Source organism: Macaca mulatta, chromosome 16 (genome assembly GCF_049350105.2).
Source record: "Macaca mulatta isolate MMU2019108-1 chromosome 16, T2T-MMU8v2.0, whole genome shotgun sequence".
NCBI lineage: Eukaryota > Metazoa > Chordata > Mammalia > Primates > Cercopithecidae > Macaca > Macaca mulatta.
In genome coordinates, this window is record NC_133421.1 from 88151448 (window position 1) to 88165531 (window position 14084).

A 14084-nucleotide genomic window follows, 5' to 3' on the forward strand; every position below is an offset into this window, starting at 1 on the left:
TTTTGTCTGGGCCCATGCCCTCACCCGAATGAAGCCTGCAGCTGCCATGCCTGAGGACCTGCCGACCAGCCTGTGGGTCCCACCCCAGCGTTTCTGATACCCAAGCCCGAGGCTGGGGCAGGGTGTACCTCACCAGCAAGTTCCCCTGTACTGCCGCCAGTTCCTGGCACCCGGGCCCCGGTTCTAGATCCTCCCCCTTCCTCTTGCTTGGTAGCGGTTTTAAAGATCCTGCCTTCTCCTCGCGGGACACTCCTGTGCCTGCCCCTGAGTCCGTCTCTTTGGGCTGCATTTCCAGGACAGTGCGGAACAGCTTCTCTGAGGTGACCGTCAGAAAGCCAATCTCTGCGTTGGGGTGCAGGCCGTATAGGTAGGGACTCTCGGGGGGCAGGTTCTCATCGATGTATTCGTGGTAACCCTAAAAAAGAGGGCAGTTTGTAAGCAGACGCGAAGCTGTGCAGGCTGAAACCCATGTCCTGTTCGTTAAGCGTTCCTTGCCAGAACGTTCCACCCACGTCTTGCTCTCTGTACGGATCCCACTTGTTTCCCAGCCCCCTTTGTGGGCTGGCCCCTGTGCTCCCAGCAACATAAAGGAAAATTCCATTTCCCCTTCCCTGAGGCTGCATTTCTGTTTTTTAAATTAAAAAAAAAAGTGGCCGGGCGCGGTGGCTCACGCCTGTAATCCCAGCACTTTGGGAGGCTGAGACGGGCGGATCACGAGGTCAGGAGATCGAGACCATCCTGGCTAACACGGTGAAACCCCGTCTCTACTAAAAAATACAAAAAACTAGCCGGGCGAGGTGGCCGGCGCCTGTAGTCCCAGCTACTCGGGAGGCTGAGGCAGGAGAATGGTGTGAACCCAGGAGGTGGAGCTTGCAGTGAGCTGAGATCCGGCCACTGCACTCCAGCCCGGGCGACAGAGCGAGACTCCATCTCAAAAAAAAAAAAAAAAAAAAAAAAAGTTGTTTGTATTAGCCTTGTACTTCTTCTAAGTGAGACACATTTCTCATCCTCTTAGTTTGGTTGCCTGGGTTCTTGCTCAGTTATGGATGCTCCATTTGTGCTGCCAGGCTCTCACTGGGAGGCACGAACCTTCATTACATTAAGCGCCTGTTTAACTTGTCACCTTACCTTGTAGTCCAGGTTGGGGGGGATCTGAAAGCCGGGGGCCAGCAGGACGTCTCCCTCCAGCATCTCCGTTCGGATGTATTCGGCCAGGTAGGTCCTGCACAGCCGACGGTCCCAATCATCTGTGATGTGGCCGCCATACATGATTTCACCAAAAAGGTAGCGGAGATCGTCCCAGGGCACCTGAGGAAGGATGACAGTGTAGGGGAAGATGCGCCCCTGTGCCCCTTCTCTGCCATGAAAGAGGGTCAGGCTCAGGCAGGCAGGGCATGGGAACCCAGCCTTTGGTGCTGCGGCCTTCTTGCCCTCCAGGTCGGCCTCCTGGCCGTTTACCTTCAGGGTCGCCAGGCCCCAGGGCCACCTTTCTTCCCTATCCCGCACCATCAGACACCAGTGTCCGGCCCCTTTGGCTTCTCTCACAAGGGGCTGTGCGGCACCTCCCTCCACCTTGGACAGCACTTCTGCAGGCGGTGCTCTCTGCACCTCCCGTGGGGCAGGTGTTTGCTGTGCTTCACTGTGCCTCAGAGGCCACAGGGCTGAATCGGAACTTGTTCCCTCTGCCTCTCCCGCTCTGTGTTACATTCGAGACTGCCCTTCATGGTCCAATTTCAACACAAGTGGTTTGATTCTGTGTGACTCAAGGATTGACTCCAGTGCTGTCGATCTTTTGTCGATGAAGTTCAGTTAGTCACATCTTCAGATGCATCTGGTGAGTCTCCCACCTTGTGGAAGTCGAGTCCTTCGTGGTTCTCATCCTTCTAGTAGCTCCTGTGCCTCCAGGGTCTTTGCAGTCACATAGAGGGTTTGAGCAAGTGACTTATCTGACCTAGGCTGCCTGGGCCTTAGGGAATGAAGACCAAACTCGGCAGTATGGACCAGAGCACACGCCAGGCGACCACACGCCTCCCTGCTGCCGTTCCCACTGCCCTCCAGGCTTCCTTGCGGTCTCACGTCACACCTTCGCCCCGGAACACTCTTCCTTCTACAAAGTCTGGCTCATGGGCGTCCTTGCCATGAAGCCGGCCCTTGTTCCTCCCGCCTCCATGTGCCCACTGTGGAGCCTCCTCCTGCACAGCCAGTTCAGCAGAAGGATGGTGGGAGCCACGGATCGAGGCCACAAATGTCATTTTAAATTTTGTGGCAACCACTTTAAAAGAGATCATTCCAACATGTAATTGGGATAAAAATAAGATAATTGACATTCTCTCTTGGTACCCAGCATGCGAAATCCTGCTGCTCACGGTCAGCTTCTCTCCAGTTCTGCCCACCTGTTCTTTCCCTGAAGTCTGCAGCTCCTGAAGCGCCAGGCAGATGTTTTCATAACAGCACTTCCGCTCTGTGCTGCCCAGAAGAGCTGTCATCAAATACCAGTGAGTTCATTGAATAAGAACCAGTTGATTCCTCAATCATCTGATTTGGTCTCATGAGTTTATATACATATGTATATATTTTTTAGGTTGCTTATTTTTGAGATGGAGTCTTGCTCTGTTGTCCAGGCTGGAGTGCAGCGGCGCAGTCTCTGCTCACTGAAACCTCTGCCTCTGGGGTTCACGCAATTCTGCTTCAGCCTCCTGAGTAGCTGGGATTACAGGCGCACATCACCACAGCCAGCTAATATTTTGGATTTTTAGTAAAGATGAGATTTCATTATGTTGCCCAGGCTGGTCTTGAACTCCTGACCTCAGGTGATCCGCCCACCTCAGCCTCCCAAAGTGCTGGGATTACAGGTGTGAGCCACTGTGTCTGGCCCATATGTGTATGCTTTTTAGACAGGGTCTTGTTCTGTGTCCCAGGCTGGAGTGCAGTGGTGCAAACATGGCTCACGCAGCCTTGATCTGGGTTCAAGTGACCCTCCCACATCAGCCTCCCAAGTAGCTGGGCCTACAGTCACTCACCACCATTCCAGACTATAGTGTTTTAAATTTTTTGTAGAGACAGGGTCTTGCTGTGTTGGCCAGGCTGGTTTTGAACTCCTAGGCTCAAGCAGTCCTCCTGCCTCGGCCTCCCACAGTGCTGGGATTATAGACTTGGGCCACTGCACTTGGCTTAGTGTCATGAATTTTTACTCAAAACATTAATATTTTCCAAATTATCATTTGTGACTTAAAACCTTCTCTGTCTGGTCGCCACAAGTGTTTGCGGGCTGCTTTTCCTGCATCTTGCTTAGCAGCTTTGGAGGCAGCGTCTGTGTCTCCCGAAAGGCAGGGAGACCTGTGCCCCACTCTCCCTCCTGACCACCCCCCCACACACCTCAGGAGGGTGGTTTCCTGCAGTGGGCGGGGGTGGGTGCTGTCTGCATTTCCCGCACCTGCTGAGGGAATCCCCCAGAGACTCCTGGGGGAGCTGTAGCTCTCAGGCCCCTCCCTGGGAGTCCCTGCAGCTTGCTCTGTGTTTCAAAGCAACGTTCCAGCAGACTTTTGTCTTCCGTTCGCGTGGGAATCCCTGATCTATTTCCTCAGAGCCCAGAGGGCTGAGCAGGTCATGGACCCAGATGACATCATTCCCCGTGGTCACTCAGCGTGTAGCATGACCTGTGCCATGAAGGGAATGTGGGAGCTGGTGGGGAGTCTGTGGAGGGGGAGGGAGGCCTGAGGACAGAGGGAAGGTTGGCCAGCGCAGGCCACATCAGGACACTGCGCCTCAGGATGTGGCAGCCGCTGACGTACATGGTACTCGTGTGGCTTCTCAGCAGCCTAGAAGCTGCCCAGTGTGTGTCAGTGCGCAATGGCTAAGGAACTGTCTTAAAAATCTTAATCTGGCCAGGCGCAGTGGCTCACGTCTGTAATTCCAGCACCTTGGGAGGCCGAGGTGGGCAGATCACTTAAGCCCAGGAGTTTGAGATCAGCCTAGGCAACATGGCAAAACCCTGTCTTTACAAAAAACAAACAAAAAATTAACTGGGTGTAGTGGCCCCTGTAGTCCCAGCTACTTGGGAGGCTGGGGTGGGAGGATCACCTGAGCCCAGGAGATGAAGGCTGCAGTGAGCTGTGATTGTGCCACTGCACTCCTGCCCAAGTAACAGTGAGGCCCTGTCTCAAAAAAATAAAATAAAATAAAATAAAAAATTTCAAATGAAAAACTTCTAGCCAGACTTTCTCCCAAACTAGTCTGCTTGGTTAGGCCGTCCCTCCGTGCTGAAAGTCCCTTTGAACATCCTGCGTGCGTCTGGGAGTGTTTTCAGGTCCGGGTCTTGTTCTGGGTGAAACGTCCTGCTGGCACCTTGCCCCATCGACCGGCAGATGGAGGCCACCTTCCCCTGCTGGCGTCTGCGGCCTGCGGTGGCCCATTGCCGGGGAGCACGGGGAGCCAAGTCCCGGCCCAGTTCTGCCCCCTGTTGCTCCAGGGCTGGTGTGCCTCCCAAAGAACAAAGCGTACCACGTTCCAGGCCCAGCGTTCGCCAGCAGCAGTCTGGGAGGTCGTCGTCCTCCAGCCTCAGTGAGGAGGCTTTGTCATGGCCTCCCAGGCAGGGTGCTTGACATCAGAGGTCACCTCCTGGGGGCCTTCTCAGGACACCCACTGAGAGCACGTGTGCTGTGCATGCCTGGGGCTTAGTGGGCCAGGTCCTGAGCCTTATTACAAGGAGATGGAAAAAAGAGGGGCTTCCTGAAACTGGCATTGCTAGGCCAGGCTTCCCTCATTGAAGCCCCAAGGCTCTGAGGCGGAGGCGTCATCCCCGTTCCGCCTGTGAGGAAGCAGGCTTAGTGGTCCAGTGACTTGCTCGAGGTCTCAGTGAATGAGTGGCAGAGCGGGCTTCGAACATTTCCCCCCTGGTGCCAGCACTGTTTCTCACGTCACAGGGGCAGGTGTTTAACCACCCAGGCCCTGGGAGTGCTCCAACCCCAAGGCCTCACGCAGGTAGCGGCCCCGTGCAGTCAACAGCCCCCCGTGCAGCTGAGCGCTGCTTTCTTCCCATCTGCCTCCCAGTCTGTAAGAGGGCGCCCAGGCCTTGCTGTCTCAGAGCCAGGGTCCATGTTGCTCTTGATTTGGAGGCTGAGAGTGAGGAGGAGGACCCAGGGTTTATAGGGGTGTGCACCGCCTTCTGCCTTCTGGGCGAGGGGCTCCTGGGTCTGTGCCAGGCTTAGCCTGAGTCAGAGCCTCGTAAGAGCCCTGTGTGGTGGGCACTGCTGCGCTCTCCAGTTTATGGATGGGGTGGCCAAGTCTTAGGAGACTGTAGATGGGGCTGCAGGGCCTAGCGGCGTATGTGCTGCTTACAGAGGACCTCCATCCAGTGAATAGCAGGTCTGGGATTCATACGCTACCGTCTGGTCCCCAACCTGTGCCCTCCCTGCTGTGTACCTTGCTCTGTGCCCCAACCTGCTGTGCCTCCTGCTGCAGACCGTTTCTGGAGGATGTGCGCCTTTCTGCTCAGTCCTCTGTGGAGTCTGCATGCGCCTTTATGCGTTCTCATAATGGACACAGGGCTCCCTTCTATCCACGGAGGTTTTCTGCCCGTCCTGCTCCAAACCTGGGTTCTCTCCAGACACTGACACAGCAATGGTGAGGCCTGCAGCCCAGGAAGCCCTGCTTGTCCTCCCCACCGAGTCCCAGCTCACAGCCTGCGGTGCCAGGATTCTGGGGGAATCCCCGCCCAGGTGCAGGAGGGGCAGGTAGCGTGGGGTGTGCCAACAAGCAGAAGCGGCTCCTGCAGGAGGTGGGGGCGAAGGACTGACCGTTGTTACATCAGGCTGGAGAGAGCACAGATGGTACTGCCTTTCAAGCTCTCTCTGGTTTGTGAAACCACCTTGATTTTTTTTTTTTTTGAGATGGTGTCTTGCTCTGTCGCCCAGGCCCACTTAATGTCTTTTAAGACAAAGACCAAAAGGAAAGGGAGGAAAGGAGAAGGAGGGAAGGAGGGAGGGAGGGATGGAGGGAGGGATGGAGGGAGGGAAGGAGAAGGAGGGAAGGAGGGAAGGAAGGAGGGAAGGAAGGAGGGAAGGAAGGAGGGAAGGAGGGACAGAGGGAGGGAAGGAGGGACAGAGGGAGGGAGGGAGGGATACGTCCAAGCACAGGGCCCACTGAGCCCCTCACCTTGGGGTTGGCCTCCAGGTAGTTGTAGAGCACGTTGATGGAGATGGTGAGGTCCCCGTTGTTGAAGGGGTATGACCGGTTCCAGCCCTGGGCACCGAACTTGCGCCTCTCTGCCACCACTGCGTGGAAGTAGCACAGGGCAAAGAGGATGCACTTGAACTCCATCTCCTTGGTGCACATCTCCAGGGTGTCCTGTGGGGCACATGCTCCAGTCAGGTGTTACGGAGAGGGAGAAGTTTACACAGAAATGCCCCTGAGGGTGACTAGCGTCCAGCCCTTGCCAGATGCTTTGCTGCGGTAGGGGTGGTGGGGGGACAAAGCTGTGGGCTGAGGGGGTCTCCATCAGACCAGCTGCAGGGAAAGCTGGGCTGTCATGACTGAGTACGATTTTCTTTCAGAAAGTCTGTTTTTATCCCTTTCAAGTACTTATTACAAGTTGAATTATTGATACTGCTTCCTAATAAGATCTTCCCAAATCCTGGACGTTTCGGGACTACTTTAATAAGAAAGAATGTTTCTTTGTAATTATCAACATTCCTCATCACTTACGCACAGTATCCCAAACTCTAAAAACAACTGATAAAGTTCCATCAGGATAGGGAATGGAATAGAGGATGGGGGATAGGATAGGGGATGGGGGGATGGGAGGATGGGGCATGGGATAGGGGATGGGGGGATAGGGGATGGGGGGATAGGGGATGGGGGGATAGGGGATGGAGGGATAGGGGATGGGGGGATAGGGGATGGGGGAATGGGGGGATGGGGTGGAGTCACTTCTTAAATCCTTTTTATCTGGCTCCAGGGAAAGGCCAACTGAGCCCCACTTGTGCCTCCTAGGTCTCTGGCTTTGTGCGCTTTTCCTCGTTAATCTTTGCTCTGTAGTGACTCTGTAGTGACTCTGTAGTGACTCTGTAGTGACTGACTCTGTAGTGACTCTGTAGTGACTCTGTAGTGACTGACTCTGTAGTGACTCTGTAGTGACTCTGTAGTGACTGACTCTGTAGTGACTCTGTAGTGACTGACTCTGTAGTGACTGACTCTGTAGTGACTCTGTAGTGACTGACTCTGTAGTGACTCTGTAGTGACTCTGTAGTGACTGACTCTGTAGTGACTCTGTAGTGACTCTGTAGTGACTGACTCTGTAGTGACTCTGTAGTGACTCTGTAGTGACTGACTCTGTAGTGACTCTGTAGTGACTCTGACTCTGTAGTGACTCTGTAGTGACTCTGTAGTGGCTCTGTAGTGACTCTGACTCTGTAGTGACTCTGTAGTGACTGACTCTGTAGTGACTCTGTAGTGACTCTAGTGACTCTGTAGTGACTCTAGTGACTCTGTAGTGACTGACTCTGTAGTGACTCTGTAGTGACTCTGTAGTGACTGACTCTGTAGTGACTCTGTAGTGACTGACTCTGTAGTGACTGACTCTGTAGTGACTCTGTAGTGACTCTGTAGTGACTCCGTCTGTAGTGACTCTGTAGTGACTCCTGAACACCCAGAGGCTTCTTGAAACGGAGCTGTGCTCCACCTGCTCTGCTCAGCGGCTGGGAGTACCTCCGGGGCCAGGCACTCTGGGTGGGGCACAGTGGCCGAGGCTCCCGCTGGGGAGGGACAGATAAATGCCAGGGGAAGTGCCCTGGGTGGACCAAGAGTGGGGCCCTGTCCTGGGCGTCATGGAAAGCCTGGCACAGGCCCCTCTGGCAACATGGACAAGAAGGGGAGCGGTTGGAGTTCTATCACCTGAGTATCCCCTCCTGGCTGCCTGGGATGGAGACGATGGGCCCAGGAGACTGGCCTGGCCAGTCCGTTTCAGACCTCAGCTCCCTGGGGAGGGCGCTGGCAGTGAACACTTGGAGAGCCAGAGTGACACCAGCAAATGGGAGACTCGCCAGCCCGCAAGGACAAGGGAAGGCCTGGTGGGTGTCACCGTCCGTCCATCCTCCAGAGTTCATCCGATCGGGTGCTTTTCACCAGCCTGCCCGCACTCAGGTCTGCGGCATCATGGACATGCAGGTTCCACCCACCACCACTTCTTCCCCTGGGCCCTTGTTCTCAGAGGCCCACAACCCCTCAGAGGCAACTGGTCCCTGAACGTGTGAAGGGTTTCTTTACCCGCAGGTCTCAGCTGTCACTGCCTGGCCACCCACCTCCCCAGCCAGAGATGGGATGAGGCGCCACTCCATGTGCTGGCTGGCAGGGCTCCACGCTGGCTGGAAGTGAAGGCCCAGTCCTTGCCTAAGTGCCCCGATCCCTGTCCCTGACACTTTGCAAAATACAATAAAATGGAACACCAAAGGAAAAACCGTCCCCGTGCTTGGATTCACAGCAGTGTCGGGTCGCTGCAAAGTTCGCTAAGTGCCTTCTGGGTTTCTGCGTTGATCTCGTACAGACTGGCAGAAACCGTTCCAGGACCGGTGCTGACCTCAGGGCCGCTGTGAGCTGCATGGCCCCACAGCACCGTGTGCGCCCCACAGCACTCATCACACTAGGGTGCTGCTTCCAAGACATATCCTCACGCCCCTCAGCAGGGTGCAGGCCAAGGCGGGAGGTGTGTGGTATCGATTGTTTGGTTAACGGAATGGGGGACCCATTTTAAACATTTGTTTTTCTGCTTTTTCTTTTACTTTCACACTTTGACAAGGGTGTATCCTTTAAAAGCTGGTGGAAATTGTTAGTGGGTGACTCCAATATTTCCATGTAAGTACTTTAAAAAAATGTATCAGGCATGGACGGCACGCATTCATGGACCGATAAAACACCCCATAAGCAGATCTTTGTTAGGGGTTATAGAAGAATACAGGGTGTTGGCCGGGCGTGGTGGCTCGTGCCTGTAATCCCAGCTATTTAGGAGGCCAAGGCAGGTGCATCACCTGAGGTCAGGAGTTTGAGGTCAGCTTGGCCAACATGGTGAAACCCCATCTCTACTAACAATACAAGAAAACTAGCCAGGCATGGTGGTGGGTGCCTGTAATCCCAGCTACTTGGGAGGCTGAGGCAGGAGAATTGCTTGAACCCAGGAGGCAGAGGTTTCAGTGAGCTGAGGTCACGCCCTTTCACTCTAGCCTGGGCAGCAAGAGTGGAACTCCGTCTCAAAAAAAAAAGAATACAGGGTGTCAAACCTCAAAAAGGTTTTAGGCTCCACTTGGGAGATCAAGTTTGCGCACAGAAAAAGTTCTAGACAGAGAAAATGCTGAGGTGCCAAAAGGAGAAATACTGACATGAGGACCTGCAGACAGGAGCACCCCCGAGGACAAGAGCGGCCAGGATTTGGGAGCCCCAGGCAGGTGGATCACCTGAGATCAGGAGTTCAAGATCAGCCTGGCCAACATGGCAAAACCCCGTCTCTACTAAAAATACACAAATTAGCTGGGTGTGGTGGTGCATGCCTGTAATCCCAGCTACTCGGGAGTCTGAGGCACAAGAATTGCTTGAACCCGGGAGGTGGAGATTGCAGTGAGTCGAGATAGCACCACTGCACTCCAGCCTGGGTGACAGACTGAGACTCCTCAAAAACAAACAAACAAAAACCGCAGCCAGGAAGGCTGTGGAGAAGGTGGCATTTGGGGAAAGCCTTGAGGTCTGTGAGGGAAGAGTCAGGTGAGGTCAGACCCCAGGCAGGTGCACAAGTGGGATCCCAGCCAAGGAGGGTCCTCGAGTCCCAGGTGCCAGGCAGGCCAGGCCTTCCCCCTCCGCCCCGGAGGCAGCCAGCGGCCGCTGCAGCTGAGTAGGGGCCAGGCTCCCTAGCCGGCTGCGTTTTGGCAGCTGTTCCTGCTGATGGTGGATCAGAGGAGGGGCTGAAGGCAAGGAAACCCGGTCATGCGTCTGGAGCCCCAGCAAGTACAGCGTCCTCATCTTCCCTGGTTGCCCACAGCCTCCAGCAGTGGACTTCGTACTTCCAACCTCCAGGGAGGTCGACTCCCCACGGAGCTGGGCCCCATTTCCAAGGACCAGACATGACGTGTTCCACGCTCTTCCAACACAATGGACAGCATCTACCAGCCCTCATTGGCAGGTTCATAGAACTGATTAAAACCTGTGTTTCTGCATCTAAAGCTTTAAGTAATAAATGTGCCACAGCACCTGAAATGATTTGCATGTTTCTGCCTTTTAGGAATATGTTGATTTTGACTGTGAGGGGTGTGTGGACAGGGGAAACCCAGAGGGGAGGTGTCCCCAGAGTTCAGAATGGTCCTCAGGGCCCCAAGGGATGGATGCCAGGCCCTGGCATGGGATGGCGAGGCAGCCCGAACAGGCGTGGCCTTACCTGGGTGAACAGGTCCAGGGCCTTGTGCAAGTTGGCATGCATGCCCGTGGGGGGTTCGTTGGTGATCTTGATGGCGTTCTCCAGGATGCCCTGGGGGATGATGTGGGTCTCGGGGCTGGGGGCAGGCTCCGCGCTGATGAACACCCGGTAGTCCTCATGGCTACCCGTGCTGTAGCGCTCCAGCTTCTTGTCCAGCGTCCCCAGCCACCGGGCCACCAGGTGGATGTTCTGCAGCCAAGACCAGAGGCTGGTTACATGCTTTCCCCGGCCCTGGGCCCACGAGGACAGGCAGGCACGCGGCTGTGTTCCCTGGTGAGGGCAGGGCTCTTCTGCCAGCACCCCACACTTGCCTGGTGCTGGCACTGCCCCGCCCCCCACCAGTCCACCCTAACCAGGTGCTGGGCATGCCAGGATGTCTTCAGTGAAGGAACTGAGGCCCCAGAATCGATTTTTGTGTTCAATGAATTGGAAACTTCCAGCCTTACGGTGAGTCCTTTGTGTCCTCCCTGGCATAAGGCTGAGATTCTGTGGTCCCCACCCCTCCTCTTGAAGCCGAGGGCTTCCCACCGGGGCCAGGCTTAGCCCTGTGGATTGAGGTCAACACACACTGTAAGACCCGTGGAAGCCAGGACAGGCCCAGAGGTGCTCGAGGACAAGCGGTAGTGAGGAGGGGTCTTGGGCGGGCTCTGGGGCTGAGGAGGGGTGGTCGTGCTAGGGTTTAACCAAAAGTGCAGAGAGCATCTCCTGGGCGCTCTGGGCTTTGCTGCCTGCCCCAAGCGAGGAGGAGGAGGAGGAGGGATGCTTTTGTCAACCCAGCATTTGTCGTCTTTTTTTTTTTTTAATTTTTTTTTGAGACTGAGTCTCTCTCTGTCGCCCAGGCTGGAGTGCAGTGGCACGATCTTGGCATACTGCAACCTCTGCCTCCCGGGTTCAAGCGATTTTCCTGCCTCAGCCTCCCGAGTAGCTGGGATTACAGGCGCACGCCACCACGCTTGGCTAATTTTTGTATTTTTAGTAGAGACGGGGTTTTGCCATGTTGGTGAGGCTGGTCTCGAACTCCTGACCTCAGGTGATTTGTCTGCCTCAGCCTCCCAAAGTGCTGGGATTACAGGTGTGAGCCACTGTGCCTGACCATTTGTTTAAATAATCTCTGTTTGGGGTAGTCTCGTATAAAGTCCAGCTTCCCTCCACCATTGAATCCATGCTTTCCTCTGGGCAGTCATGGTGCCCCACACCACCCGGCTGACCCCAGCAGGGCCGACACCGGGGGTGCCTCCTCCTTCAGTGGTGTTAGGATTTCCACCCACATTTCTGAATGCAAACTACACATCCTGGTTCCTGCCGGGCCTTTGGGCCCATCCCCACGGTCGCCTCAGTGCGGGGAGTCCTTACCCCGCAGTGCTGGGCCCCTCGTACCTGCAGAATGACCCAGTGTCCTTTCTCTGCGGCCACGTCCAGAGCGTCCTCAGCCACCACTTCTTGTCCCTGCCCCAGGGACACATTATGGAGTTTTCCATTGTCTATGGTAAACCCTAGTTTTTTTCCTAAAGAAAAACAGGAAAAAACAGCAGGTAATTAAACGACACGGGTTCAGACTCTGTGATGTGCAGCTAGGAATTCCACATGCCTCCCTCGTTCAGTTTTGGTGGTGAAATACACATAACCTAAAACTTGCCTTTTAAAAACCATCCTAAAGCGTACAGTGCACTGATATTCAGTGTATTCACAATGCTGTGCAATCATCCGTTTGGTTCTAGAACACTGTCATGGCCCAAGAGGTGGTCCCCATACCCGTTAGATGGTCACTCCCAATCTCTCCTCCAGGGTCTCCTCCAGGAGCCCGTCATCTACAGTCTCCTTTGTGTCTCCATGGATTTACCCATTCTGGATGTTTCATGTCAAGGGAACTGCACAATATGGGGCCTTTGTGTCTGGCCTCTTTCCCTGAGCGTAGTGTTTTTGAGGTCCATCCATGTTGTAGCATGTATCAGTACTTCTTGTTTTTTTTTTTTTTTTTTTTTTTTTGAGACGGAGTCTTACTCTGTCGCCCAGGTTGGAGTGCAGTGGCGCCATCTCAGCTCACTGCAAGCTCCACCTCCCGGGTTCAAGTGATTCTTCTGCCTCAGCCTCCTGAGTAGCTGGGATTACAGGCGCCCACCACCACACCTGACTAGTGTTGGTATTTTTAGTAGAGGGGCGGTTTCACCATATTGGCCAGGCTGGTCTCGAACTCCTGAACTCAGGCAATCCACCTGCCTTGGCCTTCCAAAGTGCTGGGATTACAGGTGTAAGCCACTGTGCTTGGCCTCACTTTTTTTTGAGACAGGGTCTCACTCTTGTCACTCAGCCTGAACTCCACTTCCCAAGCTCAAGTGATCCTTATGCCTTGGCCTCCAGAGTAGCTGGGACCACAGGCATGCACCACTATGTCCAGCTAATTTATAAAATTCAGGCCGGGCACGGTGGCTCAAGCCTGTAATCCCAGCACTTTGGGAGGCCGAGACAGGCGGATCACGAGGTCAGGAGATCGAGACCATCCTGGCTAACCCGGTGAAACCCTGTCTCTACTAAAAAAATACAAAAAACTAGCAGGGCAAGATGGCGGGCACCTATAGTCCCAGCTACTCGGGAGGCTGAGGCAGGAGAATGGCGTAAACCCGGGAGGCGGAGCTTGCAGTGAGCTGAGATTGCGCCACTGCACTCCAGCCTGGGCGACAGAGTGAGACTCCATCTCAAAAATAAAATAAAATAAAATAAAATAAAATAAAATAAAATAAATTTCTCTGTAGAGACAAGGTCTCCCTATGTTGACCAGGCTGATCTTGAACTCCTGGGCTCAGGTGATCCTTCTGTCTCAGCCTCCCAAAGTTCTGGGACTACAGCTGTGAGCCACTGCACCTGGCCTACTGCATGCTTTTTGGAGATAGGGTCTTACTTGGTCACTCAGGCTGGAGTGCAGTGGCTTGATCATGGCTCACTGCAGCCTCAACCTTTTGGGCTCCAGTGATCCTCCCACCTCAGCCTCCCGAGTAACTGGAACCACAGGCGTGTACCACCATAGCTGGCTACATTTTTTTGTACGTTTTGTAGAGACGGGGTTTTGCCATGTTGCCAAGGCTGGTCTTGAACTCCTGTGATCAAGCGATCCACCCACCCTGGCCTCCCAAAGTGCTGGGATACAGGTGTGAGCTACCACGCCCGGCCTGCTTCACTCTTTTTTAATCGAGGGATACTATTCCACCATATAGATCCACCACATTCTGTTGATCCACTTATCTACTCGTCAATTAATGGACATTTGGGTGGTTTCTGCCTTTTAGCTATTATGAATGATTTGTGTAGAGCATTTGCTTGGACACAAATTTAAATTTCCAGTTCTTTTGGGTGTATACCCAGGAGTGGAATTGCTGGATCATGTGCTAATTCTATATGTAACTTGCTGAGAAACCAGCAGACTGTTTTCCACAGCAGTGGCCCCGTTTTACATCCTCCCAGCAACCTTCAAGGGTCGCAGTTCTCAGGGTCCTGACAACACGTGTTATTTTCCTGTTCTTGATCATCACCATCCTACGGGCGTGAAGTGGTGTCTTGGGTGTGAAGCGGCATCTTGGGTGTGAAGTGGCGTCTCGTGTACTTTTGGTGTGCATTTCCCTGGTGCCTGGTGATGCCG

At 54.3% G+C, this 14084-nt stretch overlaps 1 protein-coding gene and 1 long non-coding RNA gene across 2 annotated transcripts in view; one reads left to right on the forward strand and one right to left on the reverse strand.

The window, feature by feature from the left end:
* DNAH17 (dynein axonemal heavy chain 17) overlaps window positions 1-14084 on the reverse strand; it is a 150931-nt gene that overhangs the window by 4508 nt on the left and 132339 nt on the right. Inside the window, exons 73-77 of the mRNA XM_077973073.1 lie at window positions 11831-11958; window positions 10415-10642; window positions 6154-6345; window positions 1129-1308; window positions 233-415 (exon numbers count right to left, since the gene is read on the reverse strand). Of these exons, the coding sequence (XP_077829199.1) occupies window positions 233-415; window positions 1129-1308; window positions 6154-6345; window positions 10415-10642; window positions 11831-11958 (911 nt within the window). The remainder of the gene's footprint in view (window positions 1-232; window positions 416-1128; window positions 1309-6153; window positions 6346-10414; window positions 10643-11830; window positions 11959-14084) is intronic.
* Window positions 2362-2775, forward strand: LOC144336005 (uncharacterized). The gene is made up of 2 exons (XR_013407395.1): window positions 2362-2495; window positions 2582-2775. It is a non-coding gene; the product is annotated as an uncharacterized LOC144336005 (long non-coding RNA).